The sequence below is a fragment of the Sebastes umbrosus genome, chromosome 17 (assembly GCF_015220745.1).
Source record: "Sebastes umbrosus isolate fSebUmb1 chromosome 17, fSebUmb1.pri, whole genome shotgun sequence".
In the NCBI taxonomy this organism is placed as follows: domain Eukaryota; kingdom Metazoa; phylum Chordata; class Actinopteri; order Perciformes; family Sebastidae; genus Sebastes; species Sebastes umbrosus.
In genome coordinates this window covers 655784-680267 of record NC_051285.1, presented here as the reverse complement: position 1 = coordinate 680267, position 24484 = coordinate 655784, and the positions used below count along the sequence as shown (strand labels likewise).

The 24484-nt window shown below is 37.4% G+C and overlaps 1 protein-coding gene across 1 annotated transcript in view; it reads right to left on the bottom strand.

Annotated features, from left to right (window-relative positions):
• Positions 1-676: 676 nt before the first annotated feature.
• The window catches only part of camk2a (calcium/calmodulin-dependent protein kinase II alpha), a 26630-nt gene continuing 2822 nt past the window's right edge, over positions 677-24484 (bottom strand). Inside the window, exons 2-18 of the mRNA XM_037748373.1 lie at positions 20261-20355; positions 17903-17962; positions 13967-14021; positions 13556-13621; positions 13400-13472; positions 13158-13260; positions 12922-13005; positions 12735-12829; positions 11855-11977; positions 11681-11764; positions 11442-11484; positions 10728-10762; positions 9621-9669; positions 9303-9378; positions 7431-7525; positions 7057-7285; positions 677-6693 (exon numbers count right to left, since the gene is read on the bottom strand). Coding sequence (XP_037604301.1) covers positions 6690-6693; positions 7057-7285; positions 7431-7525; positions 9303-9378; positions 9621-9669; positions 10728-10762; positions 11442-11484; positions 11681-11764; positions 11855-11977; positions 12735-12829; positions 12922-13005; positions 13158-13260; positions 13400-13472; positions 13556-13621; positions 13967-14021; positions 17903-17962; positions 20261-20355 — 1369 coding nt within the window. The 3' untranslated portion in view covers positions 677-6689. The remainder of the gene's footprint in view (positions 6694-7056; positions 7286-7430; positions 7526-9302; positions 9379-9620; positions 9670-10727; positions 10763-11441; positions 11485-11680; positions 11765-11854; positions 11978-12734; positions 12830-12921; positions 13006-13157; positions 13261-13399; positions 13473-13555; positions 13622-13966; positions 14022-17902; positions 17963-20260; positions 20356-24484) is intronic.

Below are 24484 nucleotides of genomic sequence, written 5' to 3'. Positions count from 1 at the left end.
ATATCTTTTTTTATATTAGATTTTATTTTATACTATGTAATTATAATATAAAATAAAATATATTACATAATTATATTATAATATATATGTATATATACAGTACACACATATATATGTATATAGATATATACATATATATGTATATATAGATGTGTATATATATGTATATATATATATATACATGGTAGAATATGTGTAGAAAATAATCAATTTGGATAAAATTGCGCACTCTGAATATAGAGAAAACAAAATTATTTATTTATTAAAATTATTTTATTTCTTATTCACGTGTTAATATTATAGATTATTATTATTATTATAAATAATAATAATTTATTATATTAACATTAATATTATATTATTAATAACATTAATAATAATACTTATTATTAATAATATTATTATATAAAACACATTCAATTAAATATAAGATAAAATATATTTTATTTTATATGTAATATATTTTATTTTATATTATATAATTATAATATAAAATTAAATATATTACATAATTATACAATTATAATATATATGTATATATACAGTACACACATATATATGTATATATACATATTTATAGTAGAATGTGTGTAGAAAATAATCTATTTGGATAAAATTGTGCACTGTGAATATAGTTATATACTTAAAATGCATCAGTGATATTAATCCTCAAGCGCAGTATTGAACGTTTTATTTGTGTGATAATAAAATGAAGTTTACGGAGTTTGACGACGGTGAGAACAGACCAATCAGAGGGCAGCGTTTGACCACCTGTTTATTTACAGAAACACTTTGAACACGATGCAGAAGAAGAAGAAATACTCCAAAAAACTACAAAAGAAAAAAAGATTAAAATCACTCTCTCTCTCTCACACCGAGCATGCAGCGCTGGAGTCAGTTAATACAGTACAGTACAATATCCATCATAGTAGAAAAAGCCGATTATTGATCACTGATTATTGATTGTGCAGAGCGTGAACATGGTGGACGGGAAACAGCCGGAAACAGCTGGAAACAGCCGGAAACAGCAGGACCCTGTCAGACCGACTGCTGCGTTTTATTCCCTCAGACAGAAATGAAAACATGAATGTTTCTTTATTTTATTAATTAATTAAGTGTTTTTATTTTCATTTCTGTTTCTGGAAGGAAAAAAACCAACCGATCAATAAACCCAGTGAGCTTCAGACTGACACCGACCTTTAATCTAATTACAGGTTCAATAAAGAAACACAACTGAAGACTTTAAAGAATAAATCTGATCTGAAATGTTGCCGTTTCTTTAAATACCCCAAAAAGTGTACAGAGTCTGGTTGGTACCTGAGTTCCTGTCTGTTTACATTCTATTATTACTCACTTATTATTACAACAGTTTTAAGGCAGATTATTTATTTTAGACTAAATATCTTAACATTTTAATTCATCTCAAAATAAAATAATATATATATATATTTTTTTTTATTCTCAACCAAAAAATAATAAACCTGAGAGCAGAGACACTAAATATAACTGAACACTTAAATTAATAAATACAATAATGAAATATTGTTTTTTTTCATGTCATATTTCTGAGAGATTTGGGGGTTTAATGACATTAAGAGTTTATATTTACACACATATTTCCCCCTTTCTAAGGCTGATCGATATATTTATTAATATTCCAAAACTTTGATGCAAAAACTAAAGAAAATTAATTTATATTTTCCACCTAAATTAAATATGTGACATTGAATAGATTTAAAATAGCATTTAAAGGATATATATATATACAGTCGGGGGATTAGTTGTTTCTGTCAACAAACCAGACTTCAGTTAAAATTTATGGAATTTACTTTGAAATGTTTTTGGCGTAAACGCTCCTGAAACAGCCAGACAATTATTTATGTGCATAAAAACAAACTAAATAAATAAATAATAATAATAATAATAATAATTATAATAATTATAATAATAATAATATTAATTATAATAATTATAATAATAATAATAATAGTTTAAAACAAACAACTTTAAGGTTTAAGGTATCAGTCGTGAAGACGCTGAGTCAGTTCGATAGCACTGTTGGCGTTTAGCATTCCTAACTGTAACCAGTGCATGCTGTTAGCCACAAATTAGCACGTTAGCTTGTTGAGAACCTGATATCTTGTGGCCAGAGGGGGGGGGGGCTAATGAATGCTAACCATGCTAACAATGCTAACAGTTTCCGTCCCGCTGCTGTTTCCCGTCAGGTGACTAACGAGCTCTCAGGTGAGGCTGCAGGTAGACGTCCAACCGTGGATCAAACAGCAGACGAACGAGTCGTCTGCAGGTTGGACGTCGCTGCTTTAAGGTCATGAAGATAAAATACACAGCAGCCACTGAACATCTGGTAAAAACAGGAACAACATCTGTCCATTAGAATAACGAAGTGAAATCTGCTTTAAGATTCTTCAGTTTCAGTTTCAAGCAAAAACACCAAAAACACTCTTAAAAAATGACATCGCAGATATCTCCTCTCAGCACGGATAAATCAAACTTTCAAGTGTCTTAAAAGGTCAAAGTGGAGTTTGTTGCTTTAGAAAACACACACTAGAAAACAGCCATTCACTCTGCAGGCGCCATTTGGAGTCCCGACTGTGTTCACACTGTTTATGATGAGGCTGAAACTCAATATTATATATATATATTATAATATTATAACCTTTATTTTAATGTGTGTTTCAAACATCACAGCGTTAAACAAGCTGAAAGACTGAATATTTTAATTTGATTAATAATATAAATATTTCAGATGCATTATTTGTGTTTATGTCGGAGCTGATTTGTGCAAAGAAATACGAATATTTCCGGTAAAATTGTGACAAAAAAAATTGGGGGTGAATTAACGGGAAAAAAACAAAAAAATAACAAATTTACGAGAAAAAAATTGGATATTCTCTGAAAACAAAATGATAAATCAACAAGAAAAAAATAAATAACATACGTGCCAAAGTCTCGGATATTCTCTGATTATAAAGTAGTAAATTAACGAGAAAAAATAATTAAATTAATTAGAAAAAAACTTGGATATTCTTTGAGAATAAATTAGTAAATTAATGAGAAAAAACAAAAAAACTGAATACTATTAATATTTGAAATGATTATTTGTGTTTAGTCGGAGCTGATTTCCTGAAATCCTGATTTTAAAATCACTGAAAATCTGAACAGAGTCTGGTGACGAGTGATCGGACGGATTCTGAGCTCAATAGAATTAATAATTCATAATCCATCCAATCCAACAGTTATTAGAGCGGGGACGCCAAATGGCACCAAGATGTGGAGTAAATTAAAGGATAGCGGCGCTGTGGCGAACACGTTCAGCGGTTGCTATTAGAGGACCAGGAGTCACTCGCTATAATACACATCATACTGAGAAAAGAATGAAGCTCATAAAACACGATGCGTTCTCTACACACGGCGAGCAACGGCACGTCTGATTCCAACATTAAAAAGCTTTTAAATATACAAATACCATATATATCTATAATAATAATATGAAAGTAATAATGTGATTGTACAAAGTTCTACATTCTCCCGACGGTAAAAAGCAGCTTGAAGCTTCTGAGACGAACACCAACGGGTCAAAAGTCGCAGAATATCAAAGAGCCGGCGGTTTGTTAGCTCGCGGCTAGCAGACACCATTGCTCCCGGTGAGGAATGCTAACAAAGCTAACAAGTCAGAGTCGTGTCACCGGAGAGCCGGCGAACAAAAAGGCAGAAAGCAGAAAACACAAAACACAAAGTCAAGTCCTGCATGCAGAAAATCACATCGTCTGTACAGAAACACTGAAGCACTGAGGAGGAAGAAACACGAGCTCTCCGTACAGAACTCAACAACAAATCACACGATTTAGTTTCCCACAAAACCTCAAATCTCCTGGAACAGAATTCACCGACTGAACCGCAGAACACGGGCGGCTTCACCAGTTATTATATATCATTAAAAAAGGAAAGCAAACAGAGATATGAGGTTTCACACAGCGACCACGCCGCCGACACACCGACACCACCGCCAGAGTGTCCTGAAGTACGGAGGCTCAGAGGAGACAAAAAAACACCAACAGGAAGTGTCTCAACATTAATCTGCTGCTTGTAAATGAGACTAGATCACGGTGCAGATCAATGTCGGAATATGTGTTTGATTTATGTCCCTTTTATTATGATTTTGTAAATACTTTATTTTTATATTATTATTTTGCATATAGGAGTTATTTGATTTGTTGATCAAAATGTGACAATGTTCATGTAAAAAAAAATCAATAAAATACTTATTAACGAGTTAACTAAATTAACGAGAAAACCCCCCCAAAGAATTACAAAAAAACATCGGATATTTAAATTGGTAAATTAACAAGAAAAAGATTTGGATATTCTGTCAGATTAAAGTGGTAAATTTAAAATACTATTTGCAAAAAAGAAACACCAACAGGAATGAAATACATGAATTAAATCATGTTTCTGTTCAAATGTAAACAGCATAACGTATATGAAGACATACATGTCTTTTGTTTTTTTAGCATATAGTTATTGTTAATAACCGTTAAAATGTATGTTTTTGTTCACCGTTTAATGTCCAAATCTGAAGGATGAACAACTTCTGTTTGTTTCTCTAAAATCAATTACAACCTTAAAAAAAAGTATGTTTTATAAAATATTTAATTCACATTATTAAAATTTTTTATATTCATGTAAACTTGTGTCAGTTATTGTGTCCCTTCTGGGCCTCCGTACTGATGAGCGTTTTGAAGGTCGGTCCCGGTGACAGATGACAGGTGATTGTGTCGGTGATTCTGATTGGCCGTCTAAGCATCACTGATTTTACTCTGTGCATTTTTTTTTACTTCTGAAAACAATCAAGAGTCGGCGCCATTCTGCATCCCCAAACGGACCAACAATGTGACTAACGGAGGTCCAGAAACGACTCTCTGATTCTGTTTTATTTAATTTAATGTAATTAATAATGTATTTACATTCTTTAAATCCTTTTTTTTAAACTTCAGTTAGGTTGAACTTTATTTTGGATTTAGGAGCTAAAACAGAATCAGGGAGCTTCGTCTGTCCTCCTCATGTCTCCTTCCTTCCTTTCCTACTTCCTTCCTCCTCTCACAAACATGTTGTAAAGTTTCTTCTGCAGTTCGTTAAGGTACCTCGTTAAGGCCCTCCTCGTTAGGACACCTGTCGGGGGGATGGAGGCGTGGCTGTTCATGGAAGATTGCAGGTCGGAGAGCGGTGGAAGGTGGCGGCGCTCTCCGAGCCCGATGGAAGCAGAGAGATGAACGTCCAAACCTCATTTCACTGAACTGCTCGTTAGAATATTAAGAAATATTAAATATTACATTTGATCTGTTTCATGATGTTTCAGAGACGCTGCAGGTTCAATGTCATAACTTCATTATTAGTGTTTTAATGGGATATTAATGAATGAATTAATGGATCCTAATATATTAAGTTATTGGCATTAAAAAACCTCTTAGTATAATATAATAATTCACGCATCCATCATGAATTTTCAACAGATTATTATTATTATATATTTTATATTATAGGGCCATTGTAGGTAAAAAAAACAAAATTACAGGGGCCATTAATATAATATTACTAGGAAAAAATAGGATATTCTCTGAAATTAAAGTGGTAAATTAACGAGAAAAAAACTAAAAATTAAGGAGAAAAAATACCTAACAATGTTACGAGAAAAAAAAATTGGATGTTCTCTGAATTTAAAGTTGCAAAAAACTAAAGATTTACGAGACAAAAGACAACAAATATTATTATATATAATAATATTCAGAGAGTATCCAGTACTCCCTCTGAATATTATTATATATAATAATATCCTATAATTATGTTTTATTTGACCTACAATGGCCCGATACGCCGTCGTATCAATTATCCTCAAATTCAACTAAACTTACATCTCGATTTAATAAAAGAGTCCCCATTAATTAATTAACATGTAACATTATTTTATAATAATTAAGGTAAATTTGACCCCTTAAAAATCCCTTAATTGATGCAGAAGACCTATTAAAACCCCATTAATACATTTCAGTCCATTAATGTATCTTTAAACTGTTAAAGCTGTTAAATATCTGAATACTGTGTATTAATAAGTGTCACATATTAATTAACGATGCATTTATTAATGGGAAAATGTTCCTCTTAAAAATCTACTTTATTTGTTAATTAAGAGCTTTTAAAATGAGATGTTTTCAGAGGGAAATTAACTATAGGGATTAAACTAATTATGGGCTAATGAAGGCTAATTAAAGACTAATTAAAGACCAATTAAGAACTAATTAAGAACTAATTAAAGACTAATGAAAGGCTAATTCAAGACTAATCAAGAACTAATTAAAGACTAATGAAAGGTATTTTAGGGAGCCAGATGTGAAGTCGGTCCTGTCAATCATCCCGACGGAGGAGATAAGAGGTTTTCACACGTTATTACAATCTGAGCAGCTGATTGGCTGATCACACGAGGGGGCGTGGCTGAAGTCCAAAGGAGCCGAGAAGAGGAAGCTGATTGGTCGATCGTACAGTTCACTGCTCTCTGGCCCCGCCCCCTCGTCTCCTCTCAAACTTCCTGTCTGGTGTCACACGCCTGACCTGCTGTCAATCAATCAGTCGTCAAGGCAACGGGGGACCCGTCAAAGACCCGCCCGCTTTGGAAGTTAGCTGGATGGACGACAGAGAAGAAGAAGAAGAAGAAGAAGGAGAAGAAGAAGAAGAAGAAGAAGAAGAAGAAGAAGAAGAAGAAGAAGAAGAAGAAGGAGAAGAAGAAGAAAAAAAAAATATTTATAATATTTTAATATTTTAAAAATTTGTAGAAAATATTTATACTGTATATATATAAATAAATATGTATAAATATAAATATAAAACTATGTATGTATATATATATACATATATATATATAAAATAACGCTCCAAACTTGCACTAAATGTTGACGAGGACAACCTGTGATGTCCTCGTCCAGAGGCTTCCCTTGTCTTCCGTAGGGACAGGTTAATATCAGCTGACCTCTGATCTGTTCTTACTTGTTGAGCGTGGAGGCGGAGCCTGAGCGGTGGAAGTGGACGATCTGCCACTTCCCGTCGCGGCGGTGCCACACCCTGGTCTCCTCTGATTGGGCGGTGCGAGGCGTCCCGTTGGCGTCGATGTACTGAGTCACTCTGATGTAGGCGATGCAGGCGGCCTCGTCTCCCACCAGGTGGATGTGAGGGTTCAGGATGGTGGTGTGGACCGGTTTACTGTTCTTAGACCACACTGAGGACACACAGAGACACCTGGACAGGTGAGCGGGACTGGAGACAGGAGGACGATCCTGTTCTCGTCTCTACGTGGACATCAGTTAATGAGTCATAAATCACAACGAGACAGTCAACCATGCAGGAAGTTTGGTTCAGCTCACAGTTTTCAAAATAAAAGCGGTGGAAGTCGAGTCCTTCGACCAGATTCCCCAACGCCTCGGGCTCGAACGCCGTCACTGCCGGGTCACACATCTTACTGAGGACACAGAGGGACAGGCTCACTGAGAGGACAGACAGGCTCACTGAGAGGACAGACAGGTTTAGTGAGAGGACAGACAGACAGGTTTACTGAGAGGACAGACAGATTTACTGAGAGGACAGACAGATTTACTGAGAGGACAGACAGGTTCACTGAGAGGACAGACAGGTTCACTGAGAGGACAGACAGGTTTACTGAGAGGACAGAGGTTTACTGAGAGGAGAGACAGGTTTACTGAGAGGACAGACAGGTTTACTGAGAGGACAGACAGGTTTATTGAGAGGACAGACAGGTTTACTGAGAGGAGAGACAGGTTCACTGAGAGGACAGACAGGTTTACTGAGAGGAGAGACAGGTTTACTGAGAGGACACAGGTTTACTGAGAGGAGAGACAGGTTTACTGAGAGGACATACAGGTTTATTGAGAGGACAGACAGGTTTACTGAGAGGAGAGACAGGTTTACTGAGAGGACACACAGGTTTACTGAGAGGACACACAGGTTTACTGAGAGGACACACAGGTTTACTGAGAGGAGAGACAGGTTTACTGAGAGGACAGACAGGTTTACTGAGAGGAGAGACAGGTTTACTGAGAGGACAGACAGGTTTACTGAGAGGAGAGACAGGTTTACTGAGAGGACACACAGGTTTACTGAGAGGAGAGACAGGTTTACTGAGGGGACAGACAGACATACAGGTTCACTGAGAGGACAGACAGGTTTACTGAGAGGACAGACAGGTTTACTGAGAGTACAGACAGGTTTACTGAGAGGACAGACAGGTTTACTGAGAGGAGAGACAGGTTTACTGAGAGGACAGACAGGTTTACTGAGAGGAGAGACAGGTTCACTGAGAGGACAGACAGGTTTACTGAGAGGACAGACAGGTCTGAGAGGACAGACAGGTTTACTGAGAGGACAGACAGGTTTACTGAGAGGAGAGACAGGTTTACTGAGAGGACAGACAGGTTTACTGAGAGGAGAGACAGGTTCACTGAGAGGAGAGACAGGTTCACTGAGAGGAGAGACAGGTTCACTGAGAGGACAGACAGGTTCACTGAGAGAAGAGACAGGTTTAGTGAGAGGAGAGACAGGTTCACTGAGAGGACAGACAGGTTTACTGAGGGGACAGACAGGTTTATTGAGAGGACAGACAGGTTTACTGAGAGGACAGACAGGTTTACTGAGGGGATAGACAGACATACAGGTTCACTGAGAGGACAGACAGGTTCACTGAGAGGACAGACAGGTTCACTGAGAGGAGAGACAGGTTTACTGAGAGGACAGACAGGTTTACTGAGAGGACAGACAGGTTCATTGAGAGGACAGACATGTTTACTGAGAGGACAAACAGGTTTACTGAGGGGACAGACAGGTTTACTGAGAGGACAGACAGGTTCACTGAGAGGAGAGACAGGTTTACTGAGAGGACAAACAGGTTTACTGAGGGGACAGACAGGTTTACTGAGAGGACAGACAGGTTCACTGAGAGGAGAGACAGGTTTACTGAGAGGACAGACAGGTTTACTGAGGGGACAGACAGACAGGTTTACTGAGAGGAGAGACAGGTTTACTGAGGGGACAGACAGACAGGTTCATTGAGAGGAAAGACAGGTTTACTGAGAGGACAGACAGGTTTACTGAGAGGACAGACAGGTTTACTGAGAGGACAGACAGGTTTAAGTCAGTACAGTTTTTTCACAATAAAAGTCCCGTTATGTTCCGTCTACTTTAACACACTGGGGGACTTTCACAATAAGAGCCTTGTTACATACGTGTAGCTCTCAAAGTCTCCGTTGCTGATCGCCTCGATGAGCTGCTCCGTCACCTTAATGATGTCTTGTTTCCTCACTGAGACAGACAGACAGACAGGTAGACGGACAGAGAGACAGACAGAGAGAGACAGACAGAGAGACAGACAGACAGACAGGTAGACGGACAGAGAGACAGACAGAGAGAGACAGACAGAGAGACAGACAGAGAGACAGGTAGACGGACAGACAGGTTAGTATAGTCGTCAGCTGAAGCGTCTTTATATTTCCTGTCAATCATCAGTGATTTGAGCTGTAAACGGCGTGTGTGTGTGTGTGTACCTCTGGTATCTTCATCCTCGATGGTGGTGTTTGTGCTCTCAGATGATTCCTATAATGACAACAACAACAGTAACAGCAACGACAACGGCAACGACGTCAACATCGACAGCATCGACAGCAACGACGACAGCAACAACAACAACAACGACGACGACAGCAACAACAACGACAATAACGACAACAGCGACGACAAAGACGACAGCAACGACAGCAACGACGACAGCGACAGCGACAGCAACAGCGACAACAACGACGACAGCGACAACAACGACGACAACAACGACGACAGCGACAACGTTGACAGCGACAGCAACAATGACAACAACGACGATGACAACAGCGACAACGATGACAGCGACAACAACAACGAAAACAGCAACAACGACAACAGGGACAACGAGAGCAACAACGATGACAATGACAGCAACGACAACAACAACGACAACAACAACGACGACAACAACGACGAAAGCAACAACAACAACGACAACAACGACAGCAACAACAACAACAGCGACAGCAACGACAACAACAATGACGACAACAATTACAACGACAATGACAACAACAGCGACGACAGCGACAACAACGACGATAGCGATGACGCGGACAACAACGACGACAGCAACAACAACAACGACAGCAACAACAACAGTGACAGCAACGACGACAGCGACAGCAACAATGACACGGACAACAACGACGACAGCAACAACAACAACGACAGCAACGACGACAGCGACAGCAACGACGACAGCGACAGCAACGAAGACGGCGACAACAGCGACAGCAATGACAACGACAGCGACACCCCGCAGCAACGACGCCAGCAACGACAACGACGACAACAACAGCAACAACAATAATGATGATGATAACAATAACAATAATAAAAACAATAATAATGATTATAATCATAATTATTATAATTATAATAATGATTATAATTATAATAACAAAAACAATAAAAATAATATTATTATTAATAATAATTATTATTATTATAATGATGATAATAATAATAATAATAATAATAATAATAGTGATATAATAATAATGATAATAATAATAATAATATTTTTTAATAAGAAGAATTATAGTAGTTACCTTGACCCCGTCGGCCTTCTTACCACTCTTTCCTCCTGAACGAGGGATGAAAACGAAGAGGAAAAGAAGCAGCAGAGTCAGAAAAAAAGGAATGAACGCAGAGAAGAGGAGAGACAGCATCGTGCCGACAACCGCTGCCTACGTGCCCTTCAGCAAACTGACGGGAAATACTTCAAAATAAAATAAAAGTTAAAACTGTGAATGTAGATAAAGTAAAGTAAAGTGTTGAAGAAGAAGAAGAATGCGGAGCTGGTTCAGCCTCAGAGAGAGAGAGAGACAGCTGAGGGTCAGTCAGAGAGCTCAGGACAGATAAACACATTCCTGTCTGTTCACACTCTGACTACACCTCTCAGATAATAACAATAATAATAATAATATATCATATATCATATTAAAGATTAAAGATTAAAGAAGTAAATCAAATACTGATATTAAACTTAGTAAAGTTAATGAAACTAAGTCGACATGTTGTAAGAGTTTTAATGTTCTGATCCGGCTGGAAACATGTCTGACGGTGGTTTCCCTGCTATCTATAGGTCTGACAGCTGCCACACACACACACACACACACACACACACACACACACACACACACACAGTGTTAACCTGATAATTGTGAGTAAGCCGGCAGCTGATTGGCTACTGTCTCTGTGAGTTTAACCCTCTGCTGCTGCGACACTGACGGGTCAGAGACGGAAGCAGCTGATGATCTTACCGGAGAAATTCCTGGTGGCCAACATGGTGGTGAGGATGGCTCCCTGGAAGGAAAGGAGGAGACAAGGACAAAGGAAGGAAGGAAGGAAGGAATTTAATGACTTTCACATTAAAAGACAAATATCTGAGTTTGTTTTGATCAAAAACTGTTTAAAGAACAAAATGGAATTTAAATTGAAAATCAGAAACTGAAGCCTCTGACCTTTGACCTCTGACATGTGACCTCTGACCTCGGCTTACCTTGAGTTTCCTCCTGGCGTTGAACTTCTTCAGACACTCGACCGTCTCCTGTCTGTGCATACAGGACGCCACCGTGGAGCGATGCTGGGAGGAAGATCACACATCATCATGAGTTATATATATACTGTATATAGTATATAAATATAAGAGTATATATAAACAGGAGAGGCTCACAGAGATCCAGGGGTGTTTGAGCGCCTCGGCTGCTGTGATCCTTTTAGACGGATTGATGGTCAACATCTTGTTAATGAGATCTTTGGCTTCAGGAGTCACCGTGTCCCATTCAGGAGACGGAAACTAGGAGGAGGAAGAGGGAAGGAAGGAAGGGAAGGAAGCAAGGAAACAGTGAGGCAGTGGCTGTGTCCTCCCTCTCTATGCAGTTCTACGTAGAGGATCAATAAAGGCCAGAGTGTTAGCTAGCTGGAGGCTAACCAAAGAAAAGACTGGAGGCTAACGCTAGCAGTGGGCTAAAGCTACACATCTAAATGTCCTCTTGCTGTGTTGTTGTCTGAATCCAGATCTCACAGACATGAGAGATGACTAACTGTGATTGGAGGCTCTAGAGCTACAATATCAGAGAAACGTTTCAGAGACGGAGAGTAAATGTTGCTAATAGTTAGCCTTCTGCTAACAGCAGCTAACGTGAGCCGTTAGCTGCTGTTAGCAGAAGGCTAAACTATTAGCAACCCTTTCTCTCCGTCTCTGAAACGCTTCTCCGATATTGTCCGACTCTCTTTCTGACTGACTTTACTGAAGGATAGTTAACTATAGACATCCAGAGATTTATACGCCCTCAATTTATCTTTACAGCGCTGCCGTCGGCCACCGGCCCGCTGGTCGGACGGCCGGCTACTTAGCTAGCTTAGCTCAATAATTCCACACACAGAAAATGAGGTGAACAAAGTTGTGTTTGTGTTAGCCTCCAGCTAACGCTGTGACGTCATCATGATGACGACATTAAAAGGGTCTTTAGGTCCTCTAGACAGCGAGTAGGTCACAGTCACATGATGACATGCAGAGTCATGTGACTGAAGTGAAGAATCATGTGACCTACATCGTACGCTCCAGCTTTGATCTGCTGGTAGAGACGATGTTGATCTTCATCCCAGAACGGAGGATAACCGACCAATAAGATGTAAAGAATCACACCTGAAAGGGAGAAACAGACACACCTGAGAGGAGAGGAAACAAGGAAGCAAGGAAAGGAAACAAGGAGACAGTAGAGCAGAATATAATCTGACCACAGGCCCAGAGGTCGACTGCTTTGCCGTACGGGTCCTTCCTCAAAACCTCCGGGGACAGATAACCTGGGGTCCCCGCGAAGCCTGTAAACACACACACACACACACACACACAGATTTGTTATTATATTATTTTCAGCATTGTTGTGGCCTGAAACTCTTTATAAAAATCAAAGTAGTACTAGTAGTACTAATACTGCAATAGTATTTCAGTATTAGTATCTGTGAGGTCTTACCAAACCAGGCCTGCTGGTCTCCCTCCACCTCGATGGCAAGGCCGAAATCGGCCAGTTTCACCGCCGCTCCTTTAGACTTCGAGGCCAGCAGCAGGTTCTCTGGCTGGAGACACAGAGGAGATGCTAACATGCTAACTCCGCCCACTTGTTTACATGACAGATGCTAACATGCTAACTCTAGTATATAATACAATTATAGAATAACACAGTTCTTTTTAAATCCATTACAGACAGACAGGTACCTTCAGGTCTCGGTGGACCACGCCCATCTGGTGACAGTGTAGCACCGCCTCCAGAATCTGCTGGATACAGTGACTGTTCACAGGGAGACAGAGGTCAGAGGTCACGTGCACATCTCGTTTCAGTCAGGGTCACATGTATCGATGAGTATTTCCTACCTGGCGTCAGCTTCGCTGTAATATTCTCTGGCTACAATATCTTCAAATAACTCTCCACCTGTTACCCTGAGAGAGAAAACACATCATGGAAACATTAACGAGTTCAATTAATATGACTCCGTCAACAATGGAACATAATGTGACGTGATAACAGATTTCTGGACAATATCTGTCATTGTTTTGTTTTGTTAATTGATTTATAATAATTAAGGTATTCATACATTTGCATAAAGCAGCATATTTGTCCACTCCCATGTTGATAAGAGTATTAAATACTTGACTAATCTCCCTTTAAGGTTCATTTTGAACAGATAAAAAATGTGCGATTAATCACAATTAAATATTTCAATCAATTGAGAGCCCTAATATATATATATATAGTATATTGGAAAAGAATAGAGCAGCACTCACAGGTCAAAGATGAGGTAATGATGCAGCTCCTCTGAGATGCTGTCATGTAGCCGAACTGAAAGAAAGGAAGAAAGAATAGTTCATTGAACCTGTATGTGACTCTGGTTGGACTGATAACTAGCCGGTTAGGCAACAACATACAACATGTAAAGATGCTAGAGGCTAGGCTAGCGGTTTCCCCCTGCTGCTCCCCAGTCTTTATGCTAAGCTAGGCTAGGCTAGCAGTTTCCCCCTGCTGCTCCCCAGTCATTGTGCTAAGCTAAGCTAGGCTAGCAGTTTCCCCCTGTTTCCAGTCTTTATGCTAAGCTAAGCTAGGCTAGCTGTTTCCCCCTGTTTCCAGTCTTTGTGCTAAGCTAAGCTAGGCTAGCTGTTCCCCCTGTTTCCAGTCTCTATGCTAAGCTAAGCTAGGCTAGCTGTTCCCCCTGTTTCCAGTCTTTATGCTAAGCTAAGCTAGGCTAGCAGTTACCCCCTGCTGCTCCCCAGTCTTTGTGCTAAGCTAAGCTAGGCTAGCAGTTACCCCCTGCTGCTCCCCAGTCTTTGTGCTAAGCTAAGCTAGGCTAGCAGTTCCCAACCGCTGCTCCCCAGTCTTTGTGCTAAGCTAAGCTAGGCTATCAGTTCCCAACCGCTGCTCCCCAGTCTTTGTGCTAAGCTAGGCTAGCAGTTCCCCCTGCTGCTCCCCAGTCTTTGTGCTAAGCTAAGCTAGGCTAGCAGTTTCCCCCTGCTGCTCCCCAGTCTTTGTGCTAAGCTAAGCTAGGCTAGCAGTTCCCAACCGCTGCTCCCCAGTCTTTGTGCTAAGCTAAGCTAGGCTAGCAGTTACCCCCTGCTGCTCCCCAGTCATTGTGCTAAGCTAGGCTAGCAGTTACCCCCTGCTGCTCCCCAGTCATTGTGCTAAGCTAGGCTAGCAGTTACCCCCTGCTGCTCCCCAGTCTTTGTGCTAAGCTAGGCTAGCAGTTACCCCCTGCTGCTCCCCAGTCATTGTGCTAAGCTAGGCTAGCAGTTACCCCCTGCTGCTCCCCAGTCATTGTGCTAAGCTAGGCTAGCAGTTACCCCCTGCTGCTCCCCAGTCATTGTGCTAAGCTAGGCTAGCAGTTTCCCCCTGCTGCTCCCCAGTCTTTATGCTAAGCTAGGCTAAGCTAGCAGTTTAAGGTAAATTTTGAACAGATATAAAATGTGTGATTAATTTGTGATTAATGGTCATTATATATAGTAATTGATTGACGGCCGTACTGAGGACACGTTGAGTATTTATACTTCTACTGCAGTAAGATGTCTGAATACTTGATGATTGTAGACGTCTGACTGTTTGTTTGTTTCTGTTCTGAATGTGGAAACTCTGCTTTTATTGTATAATAGGATATATAACTACTGCCCACACACATGCACGCACACGCACACACACACACACACACACACACAGACGCACACAAATCAAATCCCACGGCTGTACTGTGTAGGAGTGTTTCGAGAGAAAAACCTGATTATTTCCTTTCTGAGTGCTTTCACACAGGTGTGTGTGTGTGTGTGTAAGTGTGTGTGTGTGTGTGTGTGTGTGTGTGTGTGTTGCTAGGCAACAGTGTCCTTAGGTGAAGGCATCAAACCCCTCTCTCCTCCTACACACACGCACACACACACATGCACACACACACGCGCACACACACACACGCACACACACGCACACACACACGGTTACGTAACAGTCCTCGGTATCTGTGGAGCATCACCTGCCCACACAGAGCTCTGATTGGACGCTGGGTTCAGCTGCAGCCTCCTGATTGGCCGGTTCGGTCCACGTGAGGTCATATTTAAACATCTGACTGATTCTGGTCAGTTAGTTTCACTTTGTTGTCTGAAGGATTTTAAAGCTGAAGAACAAACTAACTGTGAATTAAACAGGAAGTGCTCCCTTCTGGTTGATTGATCAGTTGGCGTGGTGTTTCTAGTCCGGGTGTTAACACGGAGATCCCATCCTAACATGACTCCAGTACTGAAGCTAAATAAACTCTTTAAAAAGCCTCTTGGATCAGCTGGAAAACGCATCGTCACAGCAACGAACATACAAACATATGATGATCTGATAGACCATGATGCATTGCTGTAGATTAAACTACTATTTATAGCCCTCTTCTCTGTTAGTAACCATGGTGACGTGTTTAGTGGGCGGAGCGTTAAGTGGAGGCAGAATAACTCTGAACACGTTAGCTAACGCTGGATTCTGGCAGCCAACAACACAGTAAGAGGACATTTTAGATGTGGAGCTTTAGCCCACTGCTAGCGTTAGCCTCCAGTGTTTTCTTTGGTTAGCCTCCAGCTAATGTTAGCCTCCAGTCTTTCCTTTGGTTAGCCTCCAGCTAATGTTAGCCCACTGCTAGTGTTAGCCTCCAGTCTTTCCTTTGGTTAGCCTCCAGCTAATGTTAGCCCATTGCTAGCGTTAGCCTCCAGTCTTTCTTTTGGTTAGCCTCCAGCTAATGTTAGCCTCCAGCTAATGTTAGCCTCCAGTCTTTCCTTTGGTTAGCCTCCAGCTAATGTTAGCCCATTGCTAGCGTTAGCCTCCAGTCTTTCCTTTAGTTAGCCTCCAGATAATGTTAGCTCACTGCTAGTGTTAGCCTCCAATCTTTTCTTTGTTTAGCCTCCAGCTTATGTTAGCCCACTGCTAGCGTTAGCCTCCAGTCTTTCCTTTGGTTAGCCTCCAGCTTATGTTAGCCCACTGCTAGCGTTAGCCTCCAGTCTTTCCTTTGGTTAGCCTCCAGCTAATGTTAGCCCATTGCTAGCGTTAGCCTCCAGTCTTTCCTTTGGTTAGCCTCCAGCTTATGTTAGCCCACTGCTAGCGTTAGCCTCCAGTCTTTCCTTTGGTTAGCCTCCAGCTTATGTTAGCCCACTGCTAGCGTTAGCCTCCAGCTAACACCGTGACCTCATCAACAATCTGAGCAGCAGTTGAAAGTAACTAAATACATTTACTCAACTATTGTATTTAAGTACACATTTGAGGTACTGTACTTACTTTTACTCAGAAATGAGTATTTCTACAGAGTAGGTGTTGACCTTTGACCCCTATGAAGTGAAACCTGCTATCCAAACACTAAATGTGTATTATTGAGTCTGATTACTGTGTGGTATTTGTACTTTTACTGCAGTAAAAGCTGTGTGATCAGAGCTGTTGAGTGTTAAAGGAGGAAAACCTCGTCTCCACGGTGATTACATCTCCTCATCAATTAGTAATTACACTCTGGTTGCCGTTAGTAACGCCAACACCTACATAATTCATCACCATCATCATCAAGAGCCCGACAACAGAGAGGAGTACTGACATTGGTAGAAGTACACAACACAGTAACAGTACATGTAGTAACAGTAGAAAGAGTAGTGGTCATAGTATTGTACACTGTTTTAGTAGTATTATCAGAAGCAGTTGTAGTAGCAGAGGCAGCAGCAGTGGTAGTAGAAGTAGAAGTACAACGAATAGTACTGATGGTAGTTGTACAAGTAGAAGAGGTAGAATGAGCAGTAGTAGTAGTAATCTTAGCAGTAACAGTAGTACTCACTGTATCACTGATAGAAGTAATACATTAGTATCAGTTGCAATACAATCAGTAGTACCTGCAGTTCATATAGTATGTAGTACATGTAGTATGCAGTACATGTAGTATGCAGTACATGTAGTATGCAGTACATGTAGTATACAGTACATGTAGTATACAGTACATGTAGTATGCAGTACATGTAGTATGCAGTACATGTAGTATACAGTACATGTAGTATACAGTACATGTAGTATGCAGTACATGTAGTATGCAGTACATGTAGTATACAGTACATGTAGTATGCAGTACATGTAGTATGCAGTACATGTAGTATGCAGCACGTAGAACCTGTAGTACCTGTAGTACCTGTAGTACCTGTAGTACCTGTAGTACCTGTAGAACCTGTAGTAGTACTCACCAATATTTGGGTGCTTCAATAAACGACAGATTCGAGCTTCGCGGTCCAACTTCTGATGATCTGAAAACACAAACACATTGATCACTGATCACATGACGCTAACGTTGATCACAGGTATTTATGTTAACGTTGATCACAGGTATTGATCACAGGTATTGATCACAGGTATTGATGCTAACATTGATCACAAGTATTGATCACAGGTATTGATCACAGCTATTGATGCTAACGTTGATCACAAGTATTGATCACAGGTATTGATCACAGCTATTGATGCTAACGTTGATCACAAGTATTGATCACAGGTATTGATCACAGCTATTGATGCTAACGTTGATCACAAGTATTGATCACAGGTATTGATCACAGCTATTGATGCTAACGTTGATCACAAGTATTGATCACAGGTATTGATCACAGCTATTGATGCTAACGTTGATCACAAGTATTGATCACAGGTATTGATCACAGCTATTGATGCTAACGTTGATCATAGGTATTGATCACAGGTATTAATGCTAACGTTGATCATAGGTATTGATCACAGGTATTTATGTTAAAGCTGATAACAGGTATTGATGCTAATGTTGATCACAGGTATTGATCACAGGTATTGATGCTAACGTTAATCAGAAGTATTGATCACAGGTATTGATGACAGGTATTTATGTTGACGTTGATCACAGGTATTTATGATAACGTTGATCACAGGTATTTATGATAACGTTGATCACAGGTATTGATCACAGGTATTGATGCTAACGTTGATCACAAGTATTGATCACAGGTATTGATCACAGGTATTGATGCTAACGTTGATCACAAGTATTGATCACAGGTATTGATCACAGGTATTGATGCTAACGTTGATCACAGGTATTGATTGATGAATTGTGTGACATTCATTTAAACATTCCATGAGATATTTGGGTGCTGTGTGTTGGATATGAAGTTATTGTTGTGTATTTTTAGTGCTAACAGTATAAATCAGAGGTCATCTGATGTTATTATTCAGTGAACACTCTGACTCCTCTAACTTATGAATTATTGCTCATCATGAACGGTGGCAGATGGTTGTTATATCGATGCCTTTTGTCATGAAGTGTTGCCCTGAATATTAATGTGGAGCTTCTCAGTAGCAGCGCTATAACAACCCGATGTAGCTCTGAGCGCTATCGCTAACAAGCCCCAGGTCCTGCTGGCTCCTCAGATACACCACAATACAGGAAATCTCTCTCTCTCTGAGACCAGACCAGTTTAACCTCTGAGACCAGACCAGTTTAACCTCTGAGACCAGACCAGTTTAACCTCTGACACCAGACCAGTTTAACCTCTGAGACCAGACCAGTTTAACCTCTGAGACCAGACCAGTTTAACCTCTGAGACCAGACCAGTTTAACCTCTGAGACCAGACCAGTTTAACCTCTGAGACCAGACCAGTTTAACCTCTGACACCAGACCAGTTTAACTACTAAGACCAGACCAGTTTAACCTCTGAGACCAGACCGGTTTAACCTCTGAGACCAGACCAGTTTAACCTCTGAGACCAGACCAGTTTAACCTCTGAGACCAGACCAGTTTAACCTCTGACACCAGACCAGTTTAACCTCTGACACCAGACCAGTTTAACTACTAAGACCAGACCAGTTTAACCTCTGAGACCAGACCGGTTTAACCTCTGAGACCAGACCAGTTTAACCTCTGAGACCAGACCAGTTTAACCTCTGAGACCAGACCAGTTTAACCTCTGACACCAGACCAGTTTAACCTCTGACACCAGACCAGTTTAACTACTAAGACCAGACCAGTTTAACCTCTGAGACCAGTTTAACCTCTGAGACCAGACCAGTTTAACCTCTGACACCAGACCAGTTTAACTACTAAGACCAGACCAGTTTAACCTCTGAGACCAGTTTAACCTCTGAGACCAGACCAGTTTAACCTCTGACACCAGACCAGTTTAACTACTAAGACCAGACCAGTTTAACCTCTGAGACCAGTTTAACCTCTGAGACCAGACGGGTTTAACCACGTATAAACAGTATATACATACTATATATACGTGTGTATATATCTATGTACAAACTGATGAGTTGGTTTATTATTACTATAAATATTATTATTACTGAGAAGAGTTGGTTTGCTGCAGTGATGTCACACACACACACACTGTCAAATTTACAAGGTGTTGCTAAGCAACCGAAGAAAATCTCAGAACCAGAATAGTGAGTGTTTTAAAGGATTCAGAGACAGAAGTTCGGACCAGAGAGACGCCTCCCAGGGCATTCTGGGTAATAATTACAGGTCACATTTACATCCAGTGATGTATTGATCTGAGCCGTGGCTCCTCCTCCTCACCTCTGGCAGACAGTTTCTTGGTGTTGATGATCTTGGCGGCATACTCCTGGCCCGACAGCACCTTCACACAGCGCCGCACCACTGAAAACGCTCCCCTGGAAACAAACAGGAGGAACCAATCAGCTTTTAACAATTACAAAATAATAACATTGTCTCATTTAACAAGTTTTTGCACGTTCCAAGATATATATACATATATACTGTATATATTATATATAATATATATATATATATATATATATATATATATACTATATATATATAATATATATTATATATATATATATATATAGTATATACTGTATATATTATATATAATATATACTGTATATACTATATATATATATAATATATAGTATATATATATATACATATAATATATACAGACATATATATATATATATGTCTGTATATACTATATGTATATATATATATACTATATATATATATATACTGTATATACTATATATATATATATATATGCTATATATATATACTGTATATACTATATATATATACTATATATATATATATACAGACATATATATATATATATATATATATATATCTGCTAACACTGCTAATATTAATACTATTACTAACATTACTAATATTAATACTACTGCTAACACTACTGATGTTAATACTACTGCCAACACTACTAATATTAATACTACTGCTAATACTACTAATATTAATACTACTGCTAACACTACTAATATTAATACTATTACTAAAATTACTAATATTAATGCTGCTGCTAACACTACTAATATTAATACTACTGCCAACACTACTAATATTAATACTACTGCTAATACTACTAATATTAATACTATTACTAAAATTACTAATATTAATACTATTACTAAAATTACTAATATTAATACTATTACTAAAATTACTAATATTAATACTACTGCTAATACTACTAATATTAATACTATTGCTAACACTACTAATATTAATACTATTACTAAAATTACTAATATTAATACTACTGCTAACACTACTAATATTAATACTACTGCTAACACTACTAATATTAATACTATTACTAACACTACTAATATTAATACTACTGCTAACACTACTAATATTAATGCTGCTGCTAACACTACTAATATTAATACTATTACTAAAATTACTAATATTAATGCTGCTGCTAACACTACTAATATTAATACTACTGCCAACACTACTAATATTAATACTACTGCTAATACTACTAATATTAATACTACTGCTAACACTACTAATATTAATACTATTACTAAAATTACTAATATTAATGCTGCTGCTAACACTACTAATATTAATACTACTGCCAACACTACTAATATTAATACTACTGCTAATACTACTAATATTAATACTATTACTAAAATTACTAATATTAATACTATTACTAAAATTACTAATATTAATACTATTACTAAAATTACTAATATTAATACTACTGCTAATACTACTAATATTAATACTATTGCTAACACTACTAATATTAATACTATTACTAAAATTACTAATATTAATACTACTGCTAACACTACTAATATTAATACTACTGCTAACACTACTAATATTAATACTATTACTAACACTACTAATATTAATACTACTGCTAACATTACTAATATTAATACTACTGCTAATACTACTAATATTAATACTATTGCTAACACTACTAATATTAATACTATTACTAAAATTACTAATATTAATACTACTGCTAACACTACTAATATTAATACTACTGCTAACACTACTAATATTAATACTATTACTAACACTACTAATATTAATACTACTGCTAACACTACTAATATTAATGCTGCTGCTAACACTACTAATATTAATACTATTACTAAAATTACTAATATTAATACTATTACTAACATTACTAATATTAATACTACTGCTAACACTACTAATATTAATGCTGCTGCTAACACTACTGATGTTAATACTACTGCTAATACTACTAATATTAATACTACTGCTAACATTACTAATATTAATACTACTGCTAACACTACTAATATTAATACTACTGCTAATACTACTAATATTAATACTACTGCTAACACTATTAATATTAATACTACTGCTAACACTACTATTAATACTTCTGCTAATACTACTAATATTAATACTGCCAACACTACTAATATTAATACTATTACTAACACTACTAATATTAATACTACTGCTAACACTACTAATATTAATGCCACTGCTAATACTACTAATATTAATACTACTGCTAACACTACTAATATTAATACTACTGCTAACACTACTAATATTAATACTATTACTAATACTACTAATATTAATACTACTGCTAACACTACTAATATTAATGCCACTGCTAATACTACTAATATTAATACTACTGCTAACACTACTAATATTAATACTATTACTAAAATTACTAATATTAATACTACTGCCAACACTACTAATATTAATGCTACTGCCAACACTACTAATATTAATACTATTACTAAAATTACTAATATTAATACTACTGCCAACATTACTAATATTAATACTACTGCTAATACTACTAATATTAATACTATTACTAAAATTACTAATATTAATACTACTGCCAACACTACTAATATTAATGCTACTGCCAACACTACTAATATTAATACTATTACTAAAATTACTAATATTAATACTACTGCCAACATTACTAATATTAATACTACTGCTAATACTACTAATATTAATACTATTACTAACATTACTAATATTAATACTACTGCCAACACTACTAATATTAATACTACTGCCAACACTACTAATATTAATGCTACTGCTAACACTACTAATATTAATACTATTACTAACATTACTAATATTAATACTACTGCTAACACTACTAATATCAATGCTGCTGCTAACACTACTGATGTTAATACTACTGCTAATACTACTAATATTAATACTACTGCTAATACTACTAATATTAATACTACTGCTAACACTATTAATATTAATACTACTGCTAACACTACTAATAATACTTCTGCTAATACTACTAATATTAATACTACTGCTAATACTACTAATATTAATACTACTGCTAATACTACTAATATTAATACTACTGCTAACACTATTAATATTAATACTACTGCTAACACTACTAATAATACTTCTGCTAATACTAATATTAATACTACTGCTAATACTACTAATATTAATACTACTGCTAACACTATTAATATTAATACTACTGCTAACACTACTATTAATACTTCTGCTAATACTACTATTAATACTTCTGCTAATACTACTAATATTAATACTAATACTGCCAACACTACTAATATTAATACTATTACTAACACTACTAATATTAATACTACTGCTAACACTACTAATATTAATATTACTGCTAATACTACTAATATTAATGCTACTGCTAACACTACTAATATTAATGCTGCTGCTAACACTACTGATGTTAATACTACTGCTAATACTACTAATATTAATACTAATACTGCCAACACTACTAATATTAATACTATTACTAACACTACTAATATTAATACTACTGCTAACACTACTAATATTAATGCTGCTGCTAACACTACTAATATTAATACTATTACTAAAATTACTAATATTAATACTACTGCTAACACTACTAATATTAATACTATTACTAACATTACTAATATTAATACTACTGCTAACACTACTAATATTAATGCTGCTGCTAACACTACTGATGTTAATACTACTGCTAATACTACTAATATTAATACTACTGCTAACATTACTAATATTAATACTACTGCTAACACTACTAATATTAATGCTGCTGCTAACACTACTAATATTAATACTATTACTAACACTACTAATATTAATACTACTGCCAACACTACTAATATTAATACTACTGCTAATACTACTAATATTAATACTACTGCTAACACTATTAATATTAATACTACTGCTAACACTACTATTAATACTTCTGCTAATACTACTAATATTAATACTGCCAACACTACTAATATTAATACTATTACTAACACTACTAATATTAATACTACTGCTAACACTACTAATATTAATACTACTGCTAATACTACTAATATTAATACTACTGCTAACACTACTAATATTAATGCCACTGCTAATACTACTAATATTAATACTACTGCTAACACTACTAATATTAATACTATTACT